The 24461-nt window shown below is 37.5% G+C and overlaps 1 protein-coding gene across 32 annotated transcripts in view; it reads right to left on the bottom strand.

Moving 5' to 3' along the window:
• Positions 1-24461, bottom strand: part of NRXN3 (neurexin 3) — a 1582316-nt gene that overhangs the window by 953197 nt on the left and 604658 nt on the right. For 22 of the 32 annotated variants that reach the window (XR_009264656.1, XR_009264657.1, XM_058739879.1 and 19 more), the window contains one exon: positions 20829-20855. The exons of the other annotated variants lie outside the window; for them this stretch is intronic. Coding sequence is in view for 20 of the 22 variants with exons in the window: in XM_058739879.1 (XP_058595862.1) it covers positions 20829-20855 (27 nt within the window). In the remaining 2 variants the exon portion in view is untranslated. The remainder of the gene's footprint in view (positions 1-20828; positions 20856-24461) is intronic. 32 annotated transcript variants of the gene reach the window in all.

The raw sequence follows: 24461 nt of genomic DNA, 5'->3' as shown, positions 1-24461 counted from the left end.
AAGTGGATTGTGACATTCCAAAGAGAAAGGATGGTGACATTCCAAAGCACAGGATGTTTCAGGAAATGGAGGAAAAGAGGTTGATACCCATGAAACCTCTGCTAAAACTGCAAATAAGTGAACATGTTATTGTCCTATCCATTTGCAGTGAGAACAGTGGCTTGCTTCATCAGCTCTGATACCAGCATGCTACAGTTTGGAAATCAAAAGTCCAGGCTTTATCACCAGCTTCAGCCATGAGAATAAGGCATATGACCTTGGCCTAGCAAACAGTTTAAGGAAGAAGTAATATTTCTGCTACTCTGTTCTATAAGAAGTATTGAGCCATTCAGTAAAGTTAGCATCTTATTCTACTTTCATGTCAGGTCAAGATATATTTATCACTTTTTCATTACATTAATGTTCCCAAACCAGGAAATCATCTTCAATGTGTGATTCCCAGTTGTAAGAAAGAATATGTGAAATGTTTTAAATATTTGCTAAGCATTTGATGACATTCAATAAAACTTCCATAGAGGTCTAAAGTAGTATTATTTCATTGCTGTCAGATGAATGAAGCTGAATGTGCCGTATAAAATGGAAACTCTGATGGATATGGCCCTCAATGTGATTAAGATCCATATTTCAAAAATGTTCCCTTTATAACAGTTGCTGCTGCCAACTCCCAAGGAAGAGATTCAAGATGCTTAAAGGAATACATTATATCCTCTTAGAAAAAGGAAAAAAAATAAATGGAACCACCAAATACTATTTTATTGTTAAATAATTTTCTTTAATGCCCCCAGCACGTGGTATTATGTTAACTCAATATATGAAACACCAGTAAAAAGTGATACAAAAATCCTGATTTAAATATTTTTTAAATTTTAAAAATTCCTGTAATATCTTATAGTAAGACAAGGTAGGGAAAAAAAATACCCCACATTACAAAATATAATCTCTTACTTTCATTCTCCTGACCAATTAACTTGTGAAAATCCTATATTATATTAGCAGAGATGCTACATTCAGACTTCTACCTTCAATAAAACTTATTAATTCAGAATCAGAGACAAACTTAGAATTGTAATAGAATCTAGGTTAACATATATCTTTATAGCATCTGTAAACAATGGGTATGTGAAGCAAATTAAGACATCAAACCAGTTTTGCTGAACCTATTTGCATTGCTTATAAAAATAATTTTAAGTATGATCCAAGTACCTTGGAAGAAATACTATATTTTAATCAACTAAAATGGTAGTAATAAGTCAGGCTTACATAACCTCTAAGATTATTTACTGGGATAGAGATACACAACACACACACACACACACACACACACACACACACACACATACACACTCACACCACATCACATCACATCTTGGTCTACTTATTGCATGTATTTTGAAAGCAATTTTATTAAAAAAAACATAACATTCTTTCATTAATGCAGACTGACTTCTCCCTGTGGCTATCTGAAATTGCAATAGGTTACTGTTCTTGGTCTCTTCCAGTAATTCCTAACAGAACACAAAATTCTTTTGCTTTCATCTGAAGCACTGTTATCAAACACCACCACCTAGAAAACTGACTTGCCTTTCAAGGCAAGACACTCTAAATTAATTTCCCTGAGCTGGCCTTACTTCTGGTAGAACCATTTCCTCAAATTCTACTCAATTGAGACAAAGGACTTGATCAAATTAATTCAAGGTGTTTTGTTTAGATTCAAGCAATTCTCCTTGGGTGTTTTCACAACCCCAAACAACAAGGAATTTAAAATAATCTTATTTCCAACGCTTCATAAAATTACCATATAATATAGGACCAGATGCAGTAAATTCCATAAAACAAACTGAGTTGATTCTTTTAAGGTAGGATTTGGATTGCTTCCATCTACAATATCCCATCGACTGGTGAGTTTGGGACATCTAGGCATCCATACTGAAACTACTAATGTTTGACCTCTTTCACCCACTTTAGCAATCCAAGATCACTGCTGTGAAATCCTCTACATGGCTCCAATGTCTAGACCTATTGATCTGATACATGGCCTTCTTATCCCCCCGCCCCGGCTCTTACTTCTGATGTCCTGGTCTCATCATTTCTTTAATATGGTTCAAAGAGTGATTTAGCCATTTCTGAACTGAAGCACTGGCTTGCTTCTACTTTAATAATTGTGGATTGGAAATGGTGGAAACTATACTTAGACATCAAGCATTTATGACAGATACCTGTGAACTTGCCTCCCTAAGAGAATAGATAATAAAACAGAGTATGGTTCTAAATCCCAAGGTGAGTTCCTTAACTCACTTAAAATTGTGATTATAGGTCAGCCTAAAGGGGACAGTTCAAGATAGAGATGAAGAGTCCTTTTCCTTCTGCCCCACCTGCCCTGGTTTAACCACACTCATGTTTTCCTGCTCCTCAAACACACCACGTACATTCCTTTCATAAGGCCTTGACTTTTTTTAATGCCTCTACACAGAATACTCTTTCCCTAAGCCTTCCCAAGACTCGATCCTTCTCATCATTCAAGTTCCAAATGTCCAACGTTCAAACATCATTTTCTAAGAAAGGAATCCAGGATGATCCTTCCTATTGCTGTACTCCCTCCCACCTCCAGGCACTTTATCTTGTATAATTTTATTTATTGCATTTGGCATTATCTGAATGTATTTATACATTCCCGAACAATTCAAATAAAACGCAAACTTCTTAAGGATAGGGCCAATGTTGATCTTGCTCAGCACTGCATTACCAGCATCTAGAATAAAAATTGCTTTAAGTAGTTCTTCAAACTTTCATTGACTTTATAGTTTGGAATCCTAGGTAGTTTAGTCTACTTCTCCAACATAGTTTCTACAAACATACCTCTCTTCTGGTCCTAGTCCAGGGATTAGCAAACTATGGCCCTTGAGCCAAATCTGGCCTGCTTCCTATTTTAGTTAATAAAGTTTTATTGGAACTCAGCCTTGCCCACTGCCCATTAGTTTTTGTATTGTCTATGGCAGCTTTTGTACTACAATAGCATAAATCAGTTATGGCAGAGAATTCAGTTGTGACAGAGACTGTACGGCTCATGAGCCTAAAATATTTACTATCTGGCCATTTATAGAAAAAAAGTTAGCCAACCTCTGTCTAGACTTTTTAGAGTGGACCACCTAGTCTCCAAGTCTTGATGAAAATATTCAGTGATAAAGTTTATTTAATACCAGAGACTCTCATTTCTGAGATAAATATTTAAGTATGAGCTTCATTTATTTTTAGTCAAAGCAACATTCTCTCCAAATAGAGTGAGTCTGAGAGTTAACCTACCTCCCAAACATGTAACTTGCAATCAATTACTCTCTGATAGCTCTTGGATCAATAACAATTGAATTATAAACTAAGTGGCGATTTAGAAGGGAATACTAAACTAACATGTAATCACATGAAAAAGTGATCAAACCCTCATTAATAAACACGTGCTGCCTGCAGGTAGTTGTGATGGTTAAACCATCAATCTGGATACAGAGTCCCAATAAACCAGTTCCTTGGTGTAAGACAATTTGAGTGGAAAGACATAACTACACCTTAAGAGAGTGGATATATGCCTTTGAAGGTGGTGGCAATAAAATCACACCTAACTATGTTGTTACACAGAACAAAGTATACTGTAAGTACAAGGAAATTCTCTTCCATGAATACAATTATTCTAAGAAATCTAGCTTACATCCCTGGAGGGATGTTGTCATATTCCCCTGACGTTGTTTTGAGTAAGAGCTGGCCATGAGGCTGAGACAGCCAAATAGCTCAGCATGTCAGCTTGCACTGCAGTGCCCCAAATCACAAAGAAGGCAGGGGCAAGGCAAGCTACTAACGGCTGCTCAGTGGAAGCTTACATAAATTATTCTTTCCAGAAAGACACTGAAAAATGTCATGGTCTGGCAGCCCTTAGGAATGGCACTCATTATAGCCACAGCAAGTGTTTTACTTTCACTTATTAACTTGAAACCAATTTACTCCCGTTCTGTTCCAAAGATTCTGTGGAATTTGTTGGAAAGAACAGAGCTTTTTCTTTAAAATATTCGGATGGGGCCCACTAGTTTTTGCATTCATTCCCTTTGAAGGACATTCATTTGATTATCTTTAGATTAGGTAAGGGTGAATCTGGAATAACAAATTAGAAACTAAGGTGTCAGACAGCATTGTTTTAAAGATGGTGAATGGTCAATTATTCCCAGAATGCTCTTTCCACCCCCTTCCTCAGTTAGTCCAAGGCATTTCTGCAGCAATGGCACATTAGTGTCATGATTTCCAAATTCTGTTTCTAGTTTCTGATGATCTATAAGTGATAATTCGACTTCTGAAGGTGGAGGTACAGTAAAAACGGACTAGGAGTTTATTCAAAAATAAAGCAAGTTTCCATTGGCCAGGAAAATGTGATGCTTTATTATATGCCATTATGTAAACCTTTATGGAAAGGATAATTCATAGGATTCATAATTTGTCTTTGGCCTTGAGGAAAGACATTCAGGAGCAATTAAGAATTTACAAAATGCAGGATTAAAAGTCTACCAAGATTTACAACAAGCCAAGATGTATGTGATAGGCACAGTATGTTTTAGTAACTATAGGATGGACAAATATGCCACAAAAATCAAAAAACCTACTTTCTGATGACTGGAGTTACCTTGTCTGTAAAATTCAAATAATAATATCTATTTGTACAGTATGTAACCAGTACAGTCACACAGAACCCTTTAGGTTTAGGGTTCAAGGTTCTGCAATCACTGTCTTAAAATTCTTAGGAATTTTAGGGAATTCTAAGGAATTGAATTTGCATTTTATAAGTGAAGTTCAATGGGAAACTTGGTTCACAAGTGGTCTTATCTCCCCAGAACAAGTTCTTGGCCACCTGCTTTTCCAGCTCCACCCAGTAACTGCTGCTACTTTCTGCCCCAACTTGCAGAGTCATGGGGTAAAGTCTTGGGGGCCTCTGAGGGTCTATACTCACTCCATGCATATCTTCATGCTGGAGGGAACATATTAGAAGCAAATTAAAAAAAAACACATCACCTTAATAGGTTGAGAGAAGAAAAAAAAAAAAGGAAATTTTTTCCCCTACTTTTTGAACAAAAGGCTCACATTTGCACTAGGCCCCACAAATTATATAAATGGCCCTGCTTACCACATATGATTCTTGTAGGGCTTAAAGGATATAATATACGTAACAACTAAAAATATTACCTGGCCCAAAATAGATGCTCATTAAATGCCAGCCCATATGAGTTTGTTGCTGTTTTTATTTCTTCTGGATATATTTCATCATGGGCAAATACATAATTGGATATCACTTGTACCACTAAACTTTACCAGAGACAGCTTAACCCCTCTAGGATTAAACTAACCCTTGGTCCCTGTGACTTTGGTAGATGAGGACCCTCCCTGTTAATAATGTGACCCTAATTGGAACAGGGCAGGTAGTCCTGAATTAATTTCATACAAGATTCTAAACTGGCTGCCAGAAAACCCCGCCACAAAAACCCTGGAAGCTATCTTGGGTACACTCCACTTCTTCAAATGCCAATTCCTGTCCTGCCTTCTATAAAATATTTTACAAAGGAAGCAATTCCCTTTGACAAATCAGAAACATTAGACAAGTAGCTAGGAGGCCTGGAAAACCGATGTTTCTATTGTTCCAAGTTCAAATGATCAACGAGCAATTCAAGCCATAAGATACCAGGCCATAGGACGATGCTGGTTTTTTGGTGCTGGTTTAAATGCTGGGATGGAAAGCACATGGTTGGGAGCTAGGCTTCTGTTCAAATATTTTTCTTCTTCATCAAATGATGTTACAGCTATTACTAATAATAATGATGGCACAGAGGAATCGCCTTGGGACTAATAGCTAATGAGCAGGTGTAACTGAGCCCAAAAGTTCTGTTCTCTGCACTATGTAATGCTGTCACTCCTCCTGCTGCTGTTGTTTGTGTTTGTTTCATTTTTCTGCTGAATTATCTTCCTTATTCTCTTTAGGATCAGTTTGAAGCTTACAGAGGCTTATAAAAACCGGTAGAGGAAAGAGAAAAGGTTTTCATCCAGGATAGATGAGACATAAAAGCAACACACTCTGACATGTACAAAGCAATACTCCACAAAGTAGGCTGTGCCTTAAATGTCTTTCTTTCTTTTAATATTTGTTTATTTTTGAGAGAGGGAGAGCATGAGCAGGGGAAGGGCAGAGAGACAGAGACAGAGACAGAGACAGAGAGAGAGAGAGAGAGAGAGAGAGAGAGAGAGAGAGAAGACACAGAATCCAAATCCACAGGTTCAAGCTCTGGGCTGACAGCAGAGATCCCAATGCAGGGCTCAAGCCCACAAATTGTGAGATCATGACCTGAGCCAAAGTTTAACACTCAAGCGACAGAGCCACCCAGGAACCCCCTTAAATATCTCTTTGAACCAGTACCATTTAGGCAAAAGAAGAATCATATTGCTTTGAAATCACATTTCCTCACATTAAATGTTAGCCTTCTAATCAGTATTTAGTAAGGATTTCTAAAAGCATATTTTCTCTGTAGGAGTTGAACAAATGTCCTTATCATGGTAAGCTATGATCTGCTGAGATTTCCTTCTTTGTAAACATCGAATAATTTTCCTCTAAGAAATCTGTATTCATCCACATGGATTTCTCCTGTGGCCAAAAGTGTCAAGCCATCAAGTGTATCATTAATTAACTCAATAAATGTGCATTAATTCCAACCATATGTGTGCCAGCCACTGTGCTAGCCAGTGAAGACACAATGATAAATGGAACATTTTCCTGAACTGTGAGGAGTCCAGTCATTGGTTCCAGAGACACACTGAGAGGCAAACAAAGCAATGTGTTAAGTTCTGAAAGATGTGTACTCTGAGTACTTTGGGAACCTAGAGGTGGACAAAAGGAAATGCCTGGGGTAAAAGGAAAGTCTTCTCATGAGTGGTGATCCCTGAGCTGTCACGAAAGATGAGCAGCCGTTGGCAGGCAGACACAGGGAGAAACATTATCTAGAGCATAAGAGAAAGCATGAAGGTAGGAAGAGAAGTGTACAAGACCTCAGGAAATTTGAGTGACCACAATCAGTTTGCTAAGACGAGAGTACGAGAGTACAACAGAGACCAAAAAAAAAAAAAAAAAAAAAAAAAAAAAACCAACAAGGACTACCAATATTACAAAAGGATGGCCAACAAAGCACTGGGCACACAGATGACTAAGCTATGATCACTTACAGCATTCTAGCACTGCTCCCTTCTTAGTCATCTCCATGCCTGTATGATACTTCCTAATTCATCACCTAGGCATCCCTAAATGCTAAGGAACTTTCAGTCATAGAATTAAGCAGTGCCTTAGACACTAGTTATGAACAAAAATGGGCCACTAATGTGCCCATAAAGCTGATGAAAGGAAGCCTGAGTGTGGTAAAGGTCAAGGTTACAGAAAGATTAACCTAAAAACCAAACAGGAACTACTCGTGACTAGAACAGCATCTTGCATGGGGACCATCAGCATTTGTCCTGGGTGGTAGACTGCTTATATTTGAGCATGCACATTGCAGCATCTAAGCAGAAGAGACACTATGTGCCACGGCAAGCAGCTGTGGCTTTGGGATCAAAAAGACTGAATCTTAAGCTGGGCAAGCATTTTGCATAATTAATTCTCATTTCTAAAATGAAGACTGACTTTATAAGATTGGAATATAGATTAAATAAGATTATGCAAGCAAACTGCTCATCCCAATGCCTGGCATGCAAAAAAACACTCCATCTTTGCTATTATTTTACTAAAACTAGTAGCCATCTGTGAAGTTGATGCACTTTATATAAGAGCAAAGCTTTTCAAAATTTTATTGCATATGTCCTTGTGAATGGACTTAGCATCCATTTTTGCTGTGACAGAGGAAATGGTTCAGGGAAAATCTGGAGGGGAAAGAATGGAGTAGTGTCTTCACTTGGTATTTAATTTTCATGCCTTTGTAATGTTAATCGTGAGATCCTCACACTTCTGTTTTCCACCAGGTGTGTAAAGGTGTGGATAAACTCAGCTAAGGACAAGTACCTGGGTCTTACAATATCTAGCATTTCTATTCCTGACAATTGGTAAGCTTTTTTTTTTTTTTTAATGGGTTCCTTCATCAAAAGGGTTTGCCTGTAAATAACAATCCGTGAGTAAAACAGTTAAGTTAAACGTTCCAACTATTGACAGGTACGTCGTGTGAGTTTAATTTCAAATATTAATTCCTTCTCACAAGACAGTTGTAAGCATTCTCTAACCATTCCCTAGCCCAGTGGCTTCATCACACTGTCTTCATCTTCCTCTGCATTTTCTTTTTCTCTGGGAGATCAGAAAAATACTGATTTTTTCTACAGTGATAAGACACATTGCTCTTCTGCTGCTCCATAAGGGATACTGTGCACCCTTTCTCTTTCTCTTTGCCTGTCCTGCACAAATTTGTTGGGGCCATCTGCTGTTTTTGCCCCTTTCAAGCCTTTTGTCCCTGCTGCTCTCGCCATCCCACTCTTGTGGGCATCTTCATTCCGGCCATGAGAGTAGTTCGTTTCCCTCAGGTTCTGGGGATGGAAGGAAGGAAAAGGGCTCCCCGACTGACTATCACAGGAAACCGACTCACAGGAAATAAGGGGGCCTTCTTCCCTCTCCCTTCAGTGTTTCCAATTTTCTTCCTCTTTATTACCCCTGCAACAGAGGAGTAAGCCCTCTGTGTATGCTACAGATTTGAACCTGCCCACACTTGTGGATAATACCAATATTATTTCTGTCATCTCCAAGGTTCAGAACTGAATTTCATTCTATTTATGTGGCTGTTCCTACCACATCCAAGAGTTTAGGTCATAATATCCTCTCTAATTTGTACCTTTGCAGTGGTCCCTAACCCCTTCTTTTTTCTTTTTACTAATTCTGAAGAAAAAAAATGTCCTGTGGTATCATTATAAGATAGTGTGACTTAGGTGACATAGAATGTTCATTTGATTATGCATCAGAAAGCGGAGGGGCACCTGGGTGGCTGAGTTGGTTTAAGCATCTGACTTCGGTTCAGGTCATGATCTCGTGGTTCATGAGTTCAAGCCCCACATCAGGCTCTGTGCTGAGAGCTCAGAGCCTGGAGCCTGCTTCAGATTCTGTGTCTCTCTTTCTCTCTGCCCCTCCCCTGCTCGCACCTGTCTCTCTCTCTCTCTCTCTCTCAAAAATAAACATTAAAATTTTTTAAAGAAAGAATCAGAAAATGGAATTTATGAAGATTCAAGCCTGTTACTAATCACTCTGAGACCTGAGGTGATGCACTTGGATTCCATAAGCCTTGGTTTCCCACTTATAATATGTTGAGATTAAAAAATGTGCTCCAGCAGGTCTCTTGGGAAGATCCTGAGCTCATAAGTATTCAGGACTTTGTTTCAGGAGACATGATCTCTGATACATTTTCTCTCTCTTCTCAAACACATATGCCTTTTAACCTCTTTTTACTGCAATGTAACATCAGCTATTCAGGAAGATGAACACTTAGATCATTATAAGTAAACTCCATACCTCCTGCCTTTACCCCTTGATATTTTCTCTTGCTTTCTACCCCCTAATGAGGGCCCTTCCAGGGGCCACCTTGAACACTGCTTCTGACAAAGTGCCAGCACAAGGCTTTGGTGATAACGGTGTAATCTTTTAGTGTTCAGATATTATATAATCAGATTTACTCTGAACTTTATCTTTGGAAGGAAAATTTATATATCCCTTTACGGTTTATTTCCCTATCTTCCAATAATCTTTATGTTAGAAAGCTCTGTGATTTTAGTCACTTGGTCAACAGAACAGCCAGCAAATTACTCCATTTCTTTTAAAAGCAACAACTCCTGGTCTCTAAGTTTTCTTCCCAAAATTGGTGCTAAAGTTGAGAAAAACTGTGTTTGTTGAGATGCTCTGAATCAATAGGTAGACTTACACTTTGTGGCTAATTGTTCTGGAAACAATTCAAATTAAACCTTCTCCTCTGTAACATGTAACTGACACCTGCTAGAATACACACAGACCTGCACACACATGCACACATACATATGCATTTTTAGGAACAATGAAAGGGATGTATACCCATTGATTTGTTTATCTTCTCACCAAACAGGAATGCAGAGTTTGGTTGATAATGTTAGCACATCTTACAGATCACTGATAAAGTGGCCCTTCCTAACTTTCAAAATATAAACTGTGCCTAACACTAATACTTATTAAACTTGTCACCTTGTAAATCTTATTGTGTATTAGATAAATAAAATGGATTAGAGTACAAAAAGAAATTGTACAAAAGTAGAAAGGAAAACAAACACCATTCTTACTCAAAATTAGTGTCTGAAATATTTGGTGTTGAAAGGAGTGCAGGAACTCACCTCACTTGGCTCCCAGCAAGTGGTCAGATACCAGTGTCCAGGACCTCAACACAAGGAATACACATATACAGTTGACCCTTGAACAAATGGGTTTGAACTGTGCAGGTCCACTTATTTGCAGATTTTTTCTCGGACACTACTGTTAATATATTTCCTCTTACTTATGATTTTCTTAGTAATTTTCTTTTCTCTAGCTTACTTTATTGTAAGAATACAGTATATAATACATATAACATAGAAAATGTGTTAATCTCCTCTTTATGTCATTAATAAGGCTTCCCGATCAACTGTAGGCTATTAATAGTAACGTTTTGGGGGAGTCAAAGGTTATATGTTGGTCTTCAACTGCAAGGAGGTTGGAACCCCTACCCCTCACACTGTTCAAGGGTCAAATGAATTGTGAAGAAAAGAAACTATTATGTTGAACTGAAATGTTGAACTGAACCATCCCTGAACAAAATCTGTGAGAAATTCATCTGGATTTTTTTAAATTCTTTAAGTTTATTTATTTATTTTGAGAGAGACAGAGACGGCATGAGTAGGGGAGGGGTAGAGAGAGAGAGAGGGAGAAAGAGAGAATCGAAAGCAAGCTCCACACAGTCAGTGTAGAGCCCCATGTGGGGCTCAAACTCACGAAATTGTTGAGATCATGACCTGACCCAAAACCAAAAGTCGGACGCTTAACCAACTGAGCCACCCAGATGCCCCAGGATTGTAGAGATGTAGATCCTCTTTAACTTACAATGGGGTTAACATCCCAATAAATCCATCATTAAGTTGAAAATATTATAAATACAAAGTGCAGTTAATACACCTAACTTACCAAACATCACAGGTTAGCCTAGCCTACCTTAAATATGCTCAGAGTATTTGCTTACAGTTGGGCAAAATCATCTAACACAAAGCCTACTTTACACTAAGGTGTTGGATATCTCATGAAATTTATTGAATGCTGTGCTGAAAGTGAAAAACAGAATGGTTGTAAGTGTATGGCTTATCTACCCTCATGACCGCATGGCTTAGTGGGAGCTATGGCTCACTGCCATTGCCCAGCATCACAAGAGAGTACCATACTGCTTATCACTATCCCAGGAAAACATCAAAATGCAGAATATGGTTTCTATTGAATGTGTATCGTTTTCACACCATCATAAAGTAAAAAAAAATCATAAGCCAAACTATTGTAAGTCAGGAGCCATCTGTACATACACCTGAGTTCCAATTTCTCTAGAGAAAAAGAAAATGAAAACAAGGGGGAGGGTGCCCAATATATATATAAGCATTCCTTTTGCATTTTCCTTGGAAATCCATAGTATAAACCCCTAAAACTGGCATCAACATCTAAAATCCAGTTAACTCTCAATGAATGTTCTTGGAATAACAAGGAAGAGTGACAACATACAATACTAACACACATTTATCTTGCTTTATGAAATTTTCTTGATCTCAACCAAAACTTGGCCAAATAAGACTTCACCAAAATCTTCATTTTCTCTGAAATCTCTGATTTTACAGAGAAAGTAATATGTATTCTTTTAGGTTTCAAGGGTAAGAGACCAAATTCATTCTTTGGTTAATTTTCTTCCTTTTACAATGATGAGACAAAAAGTCATAGTTTTTTAGCTTGTACCTTTACAAAGAGTATTTATATAAATAATAAATTAAGGTAGAGGGATGGGCACATTTCATCACCTCATTGACCTAAGTATTTATTGAGCATATTCTATATCCAAGTAGCTTTAGGTCATGAAAATCAAACAGTGGCAAATATCAGCATAAAATTTCAGACTGTGCTGACATAAGATACCACTATATGTATGCACATATGTCCAAATTACAGACACCAATTTAACACAATTAAGTACAATGGCCTGAACTGTGATTTGTAAACACTTCTAGGTGTCTATATAGCCTCTCTTGTCTGGGTAGTTCACATAAGATCATTCCTAGGTTTGCAAGGTGTTTGCCTATTTTTAAGATGCTTAGAGAAACTTTACTCCTTCATTTAGCAATCTTTCCTAGAATCCAATAACTCTATTAACTTTGCTTATACTTTGTGAGGTCTTGAGTTAACTCTTGAGTTAACTTGAGTTAACTTGAGTTAACAGTTAACTTAAATCTGTTTTCTCCTTTTCTGCTGTTTCCTCTACTTCTTCCTTTGATGAGACAAAACACACTCTCTTTTTGAAGCCACTTATTTATAATTTACTGTGTCACTCTCGCTTCCTATCTACTCTTTAACTGGGTACTTGATCCCAATCTGTTTACCCCATCTAAAATCCAGGTGAACAAAAACTGTTAAAGCCCCGTCCTTAGTGGACTTTTCTAAACCAGGAGCTCACTACATAATAGAAGCAAACCAAAAGGTGATATATTTGTATCCTAGAGCCCAGGGACCATTTTTAAATCAGAGAAAAAGTGGCCTTAGCTAAAGCCACTGAAGGAGAAGTTTCTTCTGTTAGTATCTCTTTTAATCGGCTCTCAAAGGACATTCCTAGAAGTTGGGGATGGATTGTACTGCAGTTCTAACTGCTAAATGGTCATTACTTTTCCATTAATGGGCATCACATATGAATCACATACAGATCTGATAACGACTGAGCCACCAGCCTTTGTATGGCATATATGTGTGATTTTAGTTACCCAAAGGTACAGGTGTGAATCTTTAACATATTGATTCATCACACTAGGCTTCAACAAACTGGTTGAAACTAAAATACCAGATCTCCTAAAAAGAGGGTGACTCTTTTCTCCTCTTGGTGAACTAGCTCTCCTTTCTAATTATGGTCTGCATGAATTTGACTTTTAAAGCCATAACAGGAATGTGCCATGGAAGTTGAACAGACAGTAATATTTTAGCCAGAAATCTATACCCTTGCTGCAAAAGCTCTTACTTCTCTGATTAGATTTTATTTTGGTTCCCATTTAGAGTATATGAACTTGATATTAGATGTTATTAAAGTCACAAATGTGATGATATCATCTAATCAGACCTGTACATTTTACAGATAATATTTTCATTTTAGAACACTATTAAGTGCTTTTTTTTAAATGATGTCAAACTCCCAGAAACAAACACAGAAGAACTCATGAAGTCAAAGTATTTTCATTAGTTTTGGGTTAAGATCAAGTTTTTATTTATCAAAATGCAATGAATGGAAAAAAAAATCCCAGTATGACCTCACAATGGTCTCATCAATAGTCTTATTAGTAATGTTACTGGTGCAAAATCCAATGCAACTCTGATGGCCTTGAAGTGTTTACTATTGTCCTGAGTAACTGACTGGAGACAGTAGGATGCTTAATTTACGGGCATCTATTAAGCTACCAAGTACGGTTTTAGGAATATGTAGCTATCCATTCCTGGACAAGGATAGTTATCAAAAGATCATCTTTTCAGCCATAATACTATGACAGTATTAATCATCATCACCACCACCACACATATAGCACATATTATGTTCTAGGTTCTGTTCTCATTCAGAGAAGCAGATCCTATAATCATGCCCATTTTACAACTAAGAAAACTGAGAACTGAAGTAAATTGTCCAAAGACCCATAGATCATTAGTGTTAGAGACAAAGGTTAAACCCAGGCTATTTGGTTCCAGATTCCTCCTTGCTCTTGGTAATTGCACTAAAGCACCTCATTGCTGGGATTCTAATGTAGATAAACAGGAGTATAAGAGGGAAATCACACAGAATTACCATAACACATTGCCATCTTTCTACAACACCCCTGCTTCCTAGAAAACAAAAACAAGATGTGAAATACTGCTGCAGTATATTTGCGTTGAAAGATTTCTGGGCTAAGTCCTCACCAAAGTTTCTCCCATCCAAGTACTAACCAGGCCCGACCCTGCTTAGCTTCCGAGATCAGACGAGATCGGGCGCGTTCAGGGTGGTATGGCCGTAGACCTCACCAAAGTTTCTAATAACAAGGGTCCCTACATACACTTGAAGGAGAGGATGGATGGAAAAGATGTATGGGTGACAGTGGCTCTCAATGGAATATGTGACAGCAACATTTTAAAGAGCTGTTTTGAGAAAATGAATAAAAAGCGTGATTATACAGTGTTTGGCAAGGGTAAGGGGAAACAAACATTCATTTATAGCTGATACAGCTGGTGGAAATGTAAATCTGTACAACTTCTTTGGAGGACAACTGGGCAATATCTATCACCTTTTGTAATGCACTTATCTGTTGACCTAGTTAGTTCCACTTTTAGGGATTTATCCAATAGATAATCATGTACATACACACAAAGACTAACAAACAAAAACACGCATTTTCTTACTTTTTGTAGTAGTGAAAAGCTAAAAAACATTAGTAATAAAAATAAATGCTTATCAGCAGGGTGCTGATTTAATCAACTATAGTATCTCCATAAAATGCAGTATTATGTTACTATTAAAAAGAATAAAGGAGGGCCACCTGGGTGGCTAAGTTAGTTAAGCATCCAACTTCAGCTCAGGTCATGATCTCATAGTTGGTGGGTTCAAGCCCCACATAGGGGTCTGTGCTGACCACTCACAGCCTGCAGCCTGCTTCAGATTCTGTGTCTCCTTCTCTCTCTGCCCCTCCCCTGCTCATGTTCTGTTTCTGTCTCTCAAAAATGAAAAATGTTAAAAAAAAATGACAAAGGAAACCTTAATATTCTTAGATGAAACAGTCCCTAAAACATTTTAAGTGAAAAAGGACAAGATTCAGAAGAATGTGTTAATACCGTGTCAAGAAGGACAAGGAGGGAAAAGAGGAGGGGTACAATATGGTTACAACTCCATGTTGTATACTCATACATTATCTTTGAGAGAATATACAAAAGACTGGTAATTCCGGTTGCCTCTGAGAAAGAGAATTTGAACTCTAGGAATAGGGATGACAGTGAGAATTTCTACTTTACATTTGTTCCAGTACAATTTTTTACATTATAAAAAATATAAAACATTCCAAAGAGAAACAAAATTATATATACTTTTTTAAATCAGATTTTGAGAAGAGTAGAAAAGTAAGCATAATCATTTAGTATGGAAATAGAATCTCAGGTGTGATGTTGAGAGTTTGATACACAATACATTTTCATATAGAAGATCTTGCTCTGTGATTTTCCATCTCCGCTAAAACTCTAAGAGAAGTGATATGGCCAGGCAAATGACTAGAAGGTAGGTGATCCAAATATTGGAACAAATACCAAAGAGGGTTCTAGAATTTCCTTCTCAGAAAACTTTTAATAGTGAAGAAGTGAGCCTTCCTGGGTGACCTGAGGTATGAATTTCTGAATTAAAGAGATGAGCTAAACAAGTCAGCTCTGGAATTTCTAGATATACCAGACCTAAAGATAAAGCCACATAGACTGATAACATACAGAGGGAAGAAAGAGAAAAAGGAAGTGAAAAAAAATGAAAGTCTAGCTTAAAAAACTGCAGTTCACTAAGCTATGCCTAAATTAAGCAAGAAACACCCACACGCTGTTGACTTGGCCAAAACACTGGAAATTGAGTCTGCTTAAAAACAGACTAAGGCACAGAAGCTAACGCAAAAGGCAAAAACCAGGCGCTAGGCAAGCAGGTGCAAGAGAAGGAATATTTAGTAAATACTAGTGGCCTTCAGAGGTATGACTTGGAGGTATCATATCCTTGTGATGTTATCTTCATACAGCTCTTATATAATTGTGCATTTCTATGATGTTCCAAAGATAACAGAGTCTATGGAAGTGGGCAGGATTACCAAAGCTGTTCTCTGACATGATTACAGTGCGACACTCGAGTGTTTTAAGGTCAATATACTTTTTTGCATGGCACTCTACTTTTTTTCTCCTTTACGTCTGAGAAGAAAAAACGAACCTTGTTAGAGATAAATTGAGACTTCAAGTTCAAAGTAGTTGGAGGAGGGGGTTCTACGTCTGCCTAAATAGCTAGGAATGTACACAAACTCATGATTTCCAGGTGAATCTTTTTAGAAAGATTGAGAAAATGACCATACACAGAGGAATTAGCCTTTCAGAGAACAGAGAGACAAAAAAAACCAAAAGAATGAAATTGATATTCATTTATATGTGTTCATGAAATACACTCATGCTAAATTCATACATAATTAAGATAAGTCCACTATGTTTATTCAAGCTATGCTATGCACGGCTTGAAAGGGAGAGAATAAATTAGGGGCTAGGAAATAGTACGGCAGAGTCAGAATCAGACAAGGTAAAGAACAACAAACCTTTTTCCATACTTTGATTTGAGCAAACATCCATGAGACCAATAAGAAGTCCATACCTGTTTCGAAACTGCATGGTTCTTAGGGTGCTGCCAGCCTCAAAGAACTGAAACCACAGGAACAAGTGATTTCCTCCAGAAATTCCCCAGAAAGCATCCCTGTTTTCTTTAGCAGTGCTTCAGGCCACCCAACAGTTCAATCACCATGATGCCTGCCAACTCTGTTGATCTTTTGCAATTTTAAAGTATGTTCTAAGCTGGAATTTCCTTATATGTTTTTGAATAATCCAGCCAACTGAACCAAATCCAACAATGTCCCAATTTCAGCCAAAGACCTTGATTCGTACACTAATATATGTTTGGTGATAGAAGCCAGAGAAGAATTTATGATGTGGTATTCTTGGAGGATTTGGAAAGCAGGGGTAGCAAGATTTAGAATGAGTAATGATAAGTATATCCACAGATACCAGGTGGAAAGACAAGGAATTGGAAAAGACAAAGAGAGGAAGGAAGGTAGAGAAGCTGTTTTAAAAACAATGTTTCTTCTTCTTGGAAACCCTCAGCATGGAGGTGGGCCAAAGTCACTGACAGAAGGACCAGCCAACAAAGTCCAAAAGAAGAGGCTTTTCTCTCAAGATCACTGTCCTCTATCCTGGCCCAATGTTTCTCCTTATACTAGATCATCCTTCTTTTCCATGCTCTTTTCTCCATTAAAAAGGGTGTTACACCAACCCCTGGAAACAGCCATTTCCCCAAATGTTTGGCAGCAGATGAAGAAAAACAAAATCCCATAGATGATGTCATTCTGTATCTTACCTGACTTTCCAGGGGACAGGCATTCTAAAAAAAGAATTACTGCAAAAGTTCACGACCTCACGTTCAAACATGGTCAAAGTTTGATTCAGCATGTCCCTTCAAGGGGTAAGGGGAAACTCTGCTTTGAAATGTAAGCAATAACACCCTCTGACTTCTACTGAAATGACACCTGCAGACAAGACTGAGAGAAAAGAGGAAAATTCCTCTCTCTCAAACTCAGGATACAAATCAACCTTATCCCAAAAACTGCTTAAGAAGAAAGATCTGCACGCCTATCACGGAAACAACTTGAGATCCTATAATAGAGTGAACTATGAATTCTGACATCTAGTCCACAGGGAGAGGAGTTTAGGGGTTCTGATTACCTGTACCGGTTTCAGTTGCATAGCCTTCTCGTACTTTTCCACCCAAGTGCCAATAATGCCAGGGATGGAAAAGAGAAGATACATAATAAAAATGACATGTCTTTGACTCTTAGTTTTTCTTATAACATAAAATTCATGAACTAAATAGGATTCACATTTATTTGCATTCTTCTGCATAATGTATCACTTTAGTTTCAATTCAAGGTTTTACTCCAAATCAACAATTAAAATTAACTTTAAGAAAATGTAACACTCTTACTTTGTGACTCTATACTACTCTCAGTACACATCTACATGCCTCAGCACTAAAGAGCTTAGATTAAAGGACTCACGCTTTATTTTCCTTTGTTTCTATTCAACCACTGTTCAGTTAGTGGGCACTATATATTCTCTCATGTTCAAGCCAAAATTAACTTCCTTGGTATGTTAAAGCTTTATCTTAAGAATTCAAAGTTGATTTCCAAAATCCAATCTTGGCTCTTTATCTAAATATTGAACTAAAACTAGTTATACTCTTTCTATACTGTGATCAAAGTAGGGAACACATCTTTGCTGACATATTTCCTCTCAGTGATGGTTTTGGTGGCTCTGAATAGAAAATCTTTTATCAGGTTTAGAAAACCTGCTAGCATATATGACCTGGAGAAGAGGTATTGTCTTCCTAGAAGAAAGAATTCTGGAACTTGTCTTATGATGACTTTTCATGGCTGATCAGATGGAATATGTGGAATTAGTTACAAGATAAAGTCTGGATAGAACACAAAAAGCAAATCCTGATATTCTGATCAAATAACTACCTCAGTTCTCTGTTCTGCAAATAGGCATCTATGCCAGAAGACGCCAGATTCAACCTTGAATGAGATTTTTCCACCTTCATGCTCAGCTCCATCTTATTTCCTTCTAAATATTAAGCGAATGAAAAAAACTTTTCATATTACACACACACACATATATATGTGTATATGTATGCATATATGGTTTTTTGTTATATGTATGTATGTACATATATATGTTTTTTGTTTTTTGTTATATATATGCATATATATGTTTTTTTAAGAAGCCAGACACAAATGACTGCATATTATATGATTCCATTTATATGAAAAGCCCAGAAAAGGCAAATTTATAGAGATAAAAGCAAACTGGTAGTTGTCTGGGGCTAAAGGTAAGACCAGGGAGTAACTGCAAATGGACAGGAGGGAAATTTGGGGAAGTGATGGAAATGGTCTAAAATTTGATTGTGCTGGTATCTAGACAACTCTATAAATTTAATAAAAATCACTGAATTGTAAGCTTACAGTGGATGATTTTTGTGGTATGGAAATTATATCTCAATAAAGCTGCTTAAAAGAAAGAGAAAACACCAGTCTTTAGAAAAAAAGGATGTTTCAATTAGGCCTTTAATGATCTAAATATCATGAGAAATTTCTGGCTAATTAGAAATGTTTAAACACAGCAAAATAGGACGCTGCTTAAATTAGCTGAAAGTGACGCCAAGACAAGCATAAAGCACTCTACTTTAGGAAGTGGTTGTTTATATCGATTTTTTTTATATTTCTTTTGTTAATTTACATGGAACATTTCCCTCCCCCTCCCAAAAAAAAAAAAAAAAGACAAAAAGAAAGTGGATTTGGGCTTTATTACTTTGTCATCCTGATGAAATAATCTCCCAAGAAAGAGGGTTAAACTAGTAGCACCTATAAAATATCTAATGTGATGGAACAAACAAGTAAATATAAAAGTTGAATTATTTCCTTTTTATTTTTTTCCTACAGAAAGACCCTAGTAAGAAAAGAAGCAAAAAATTAAGAGATAATACTGAGAATTATGTGTGTTAGATGCTGAACTAATCTAATTTTGTCTTCCTGGGTCCACAGGACAACCATATTCCCCAACTTCCTTTTGCATTTTGGATGGAGTCATATCTGACAACATATGGGCAGAAGTGATATACTGTATACATCATTTACAGGCAAGGCAATAAAAACACAATGCATAACCATCCAAGCTCTTTTTCTTTACCCTATGGATATGGCTGGAAGTGAAGAACTCCAAAGTGGTAGACCCAGGTCATAAAAGAATCCTAGATGCCTGAATTATGTCTTTGAAGAGAGCTGTCACTGGTATTGAATTCTGCCTGAACAAGAAAATAAATCTTTCTTTTGTCAAGCCATTAAAATGTTGGGATTGTTTATTATAGCTAATTACCTTAGTTATTTGTCTTAACTGATATACTATAAGACTCAAAATATATTTCTTCCTTCATTTATTTTATCAACTAAACATTCTTTCTGCCCATCCTTCCTCTTCCTCTTCCTATTCTCCTACCTCATGACTCCAGTTAATGTTCCTTTGTGAGGCAGAAGAAGAAACACATAAGTAATATTCAGCCTGCACTTCATTAACACTCTTCTTCAAGAACCAGAATATTTGAATGGGGTAAAGTAAAAATAATAGGCTGCAATTTTTCATTCAGAAGAGCCAGACTGTGTCTCGAGTCTTTGGTTAAAATGTTACATTATCACCAAGAACAATGCTTTGCCTACCCTCTGAGAAAAAAAATCCCTACAGTGATAAATGCCAGGAAAGAAACGTCAGAGTTGGCAGTCACCTTCTGGGTCATGAACTTTGCCATTATTTTCTGAAGCTTTTGGTAGTGGAGAAGTGCATTCTGGTTGCTCTTTTTTTTTTTTTTTTTTTGGTCCACCCTTGAGGATTATTTCCCCAAAACAACAAATTACCATTTATTTCATTTTCAAGTTGTTTGCTTATACAGGCGCCCTTTCCTCCTTTTCTGCATAAAAAGCAAATGCAAGGAAAGAAGAGAGGACCCGCCCCAGTTCAGAAACCAAGCCCTGAGCCACACTCAGCCCATTACCCTCACCAGCCCTTCATCTGGTCAACCCCAGCTCCCCCACCCCCACAACTCCATAGTCAGAACATAAAATAATTCAAATAAAAAACAGCTCATAAAACAGTAAACAAAATAAAGCCAATTTTTTTTCTTTTTTAAGAACAAAATGAAACTTGAGGGAAAACTTACTGGAGTTACAGTTTATCCTGATACAGTCTAGATGGGGAAAAATAAATGAAAGATGAAATCGCATCCTTCAAGGTAACAGCTGCAGACATCCAAAAACAATCAGTCCACCCTTCCGGGGACAGACACACGCAAGAAATGTGGCCATTTTATATATATATATAGTATGTACAAGTTTAAGGGTGGGTGTATATGTACAGTATATTATTTAGTAAAGTTGGATACATATATATATACACACACACACATATATATATACACATATGTATAGAGATATATACTGATATACATATATATCCACAATAGACACCGAATATGCTGTTCCTTTTTTTTCCAAAAACCTATTCATTTATATAAAGTATTTCAAACCTGAACTTTGAAATATTAATTTTGCTCAACTTGGAAAATGATGCAAAAATTTCCCCACCAAATGCAGGTTATATTCTATTACCCCCATAATGATTTTTCTCAAAATTTGTCTTTAAAAGTAGCATTGACACAATTTTTGTATTAGTATTCCAAAGATATATTACCAATCTGACATATTAATTTTTTAAAAGATTTGTTCATGAAGTTTCTCAGTGTAGTATTTAACCCTTTCTCTTTTTCTAAAAACAAACTCCCGCCACCCTCTTCTTTGCTTGGGCCCCAGATGCTCTAAAAATTTGCGTAGGCAGAGCTGCCGTTATCCCTAGATATAAGGAAAGGGTTAATACCACCTGGTCATTTCCTGTCATAAAATGGCCACTTGCAAACAGCTAACCGCACAAACACCCATCCCAGATTTTAGAGAGGTGGGGTTGGGTGTAGGGTAAAAGGAGCTGTATGATGGTAATACAATTGACTGGTTTCTCTGCTATTGTTTCAAAGGCTCCCAGACCAACCCACTCATGAAGCCCATCTCCGTCTTCCTGCCTGAATGCTCAGACTAAATCACGTGCCTATAGCATTCAAGGAGAAGGCGAGACAGGTATATGGGGAGGAGGTCTCAGGCACCTTTGACATCCTACCTATTTCATTCTATGATTCTGCATCTTGAGGGGAGAAAATTCTTTTTTTTTATTGTTTAATGGGAAGGAAAGGGAAGAAAGGGTGGCTAATTTTCCAGTGCTGGTAACCAGACAGGGTATCCTATGCCAGAGATCAGAGTATCTATCCTTTTATTAGTATGTCTTTAGAGTCGTGGACACCCAGCACAAAAGGTTTTGAGTAGAGTCAATGTTTATTGGTAGGGGATTAGGTAGAATGGTTAAAAAATGTCTGATTAATTGTTACAAAGTTGCCCAGTTGAAGATAAATTTGATATATCATGTGGGAATTCCAATATCAATTAGTTTAAAGCTAGATACTAAAAAGTAGAAATAAAACAAGAAAAGGAAAAAAAAAAGTTACAGGGAAAATTAGTTAGAAACTGAGCTCCTCTGCCTAAAGTTGAACCAATAGTTTGGAGGACTCTTCACGGATAATGCCACCATTTGAATTTCCCAAAGTAAACGATTTTAAGAAAGCAAGTGAAAAAGGAACCAGTGGCAAAGGACAGGGCAGAATGAAACTGTGTGCAATCCAGAGAGGAGAAATATATGACACCCACTCATTCTGAGGAAGGAGGCAGGATGCTTATTTGTTCCCCCGAAGAACATCTCTTGAGAAAAATCTGGGTTTGGTTTCGTGCGGTTAGGTTTGTCATGTGTCGTCAACCGCAACAGAAAAGTGGGAGCAAACAGCCCTGGAGCAACCGGTACGATCACCAAACAGAGGAGGCCATGCCCCTGGTGAGGACTAGGAAGGAGGAGGGCAAGTAGGGAGGAAGGGGTGGGGCTTCTGCTACCCGTTGCACCTACCATCAGGCGAAGCTGGAGAGATGTCCCTTCCTGATGTACTAAGGAGACAGGAGAAACAGGTGTATGCACATGCTTAAGAGAGAAGGGAAGAGAAAGAGTGGGCCTAAAGCAGCAAACCTGAGAGCTATAAATAAGAAGTGGTTCTCTTCTTTGGATTCTTATGCTGTTGAAGATTGTATTCTTAGACAAGGACCTGGTTTAGGGAGAGGTGCTGGCTACACTCAAATGGTTCCATGAACTGAATGGTGTCTCTAAACCAATGTGAGGAACTGGAGCTTTCAAGATGGTAGACAACTGGTTAAGTCAAGAAGGGATGGGTTATTTTGATTCTTTGCTTGAAGAATAAGTAGTTCAAGGGGAAAAAAATATGTACCCCAGTGCCTTGCTCATAGGCTCTGAGAAGGTGGTCTTGATAGTGAGGGTGTATTTTTTAATGAAAAGTGAATCATGGGAACTCGGTTGGGAAAGCAACATCCTTTAGATCTCTCTTCAGTAGCAGCCGAAGTTCTACCTCTGCCTTCGCCTTGGCAAGGTATCTGAGGGGTATATGCATGTCTGTGTATGTCTGTGCTGTTCATTATGTTTAATTTAGGTTTTTCTATTTTATTTTAGTAAATGAAGAGAAATTATTTTCTAGATTGATGAGATTTGGGTTGAGAGCACGGAAGAGGTGAATGTGTCTTCAACAATGCACAGAGTAAATGGCAGTCAATAAGTCTTTGTTGCCAGAGAGAACATCTGGAGAATTGGAATGCAATTAACCAAACTGCATGAGCCTCCCTATGAGCCTCCACCACTGAAGAAGCGTTGCTGGCATTCTGCTGAGGATTCTAAGGGCCACAAATGAGGTGTCAATACTGACTGACTTTTCAGCCATATGGCTCAATTCAAACCAGACACTAAGGAAAAAAGATTCCCTCTGTGCGTGTTTAAAAGGTAACCATCACGAAAGCAGTCATCAAGACCACCACGTCATTGATCCACAGTATTGAGCTGTGGGGATAACAGATAACCCATGTTGATCCAGCATTTTAGAAAGTCAGGTTCTAGGCTCAACTCCAATGCCAACTTTTTATGTTAGCTTTGAAAAGTCAAACATTTCTTTGTTTCACATCTGTAAAAGTAAGCATAAAAACATTTGCATGATTTATCTCATAAAGTTACTGGGCGACTGAAATAAGGTTTTTAAATCTTTAAATATACTATGATAATGAAATTATTATATGTTTTAATTGTAAGAGATCAAAATATGATTGATCAGTAGCCAATCTCTCAACTTTTAAAAATGTGCAGTGTTGTAGGACCTTTTTCAACACCAGCTATTACCACATCTGCTGTCTTCAGAGATCAAGACCCTCAGGGAAGCCTAGTCTCCTTGACATTTAGGAGATGGAAACATTACATCAGAGAAATATATACATACTAGACTTTATATTATGAGCTTATATGTGTGACCAATTTGAAATAAACTGTAATATCATTTGAGCATATGCTAGAAAAGAGACACAATTGAAATGGTGAACAAATTGATCAGCTTGAATTTAATTCTTGTGGAATAAATGTGAATGCAAACCCTACTTAGAGATGCTTTCTTCCCTCTTCCAATGAAAAGGGAAAAATAAATTCATAATAAGGAGAAAAAACATTCATAAAGGAGTATATTTGGGGAGGGAAGGGAAGAAGAACCTTTAAATGAAGCATGGATGTGAACAGTTTTGTACACATAAGCACAGGGAATTTCAGTGAGGTTTTTCAAGTTAGGTTTGAAAGAAAGTTAAAGAAATTCAAACCAGTC

Source organism: Neofelis nebulosa, chromosome 7 (genome assembly GCF_028018385.1).
Source record: "Neofelis nebulosa isolate mNeoNeb1 chromosome 7, mNeoNeb1.pri, whole genome shotgun sequence".
In the NCBI taxonomy this organism is placed as follows: domain Eukaryota; kingdom Metazoa; phylum Chordata; class Mammalia; order Carnivora; family Felidae; genus Neofelis; species Neofelis nebulosa.
Note: the sequence above shows the minus strand (reverse complement) of the source record. Positions and strands in the feature narration are given on the sequence as shown.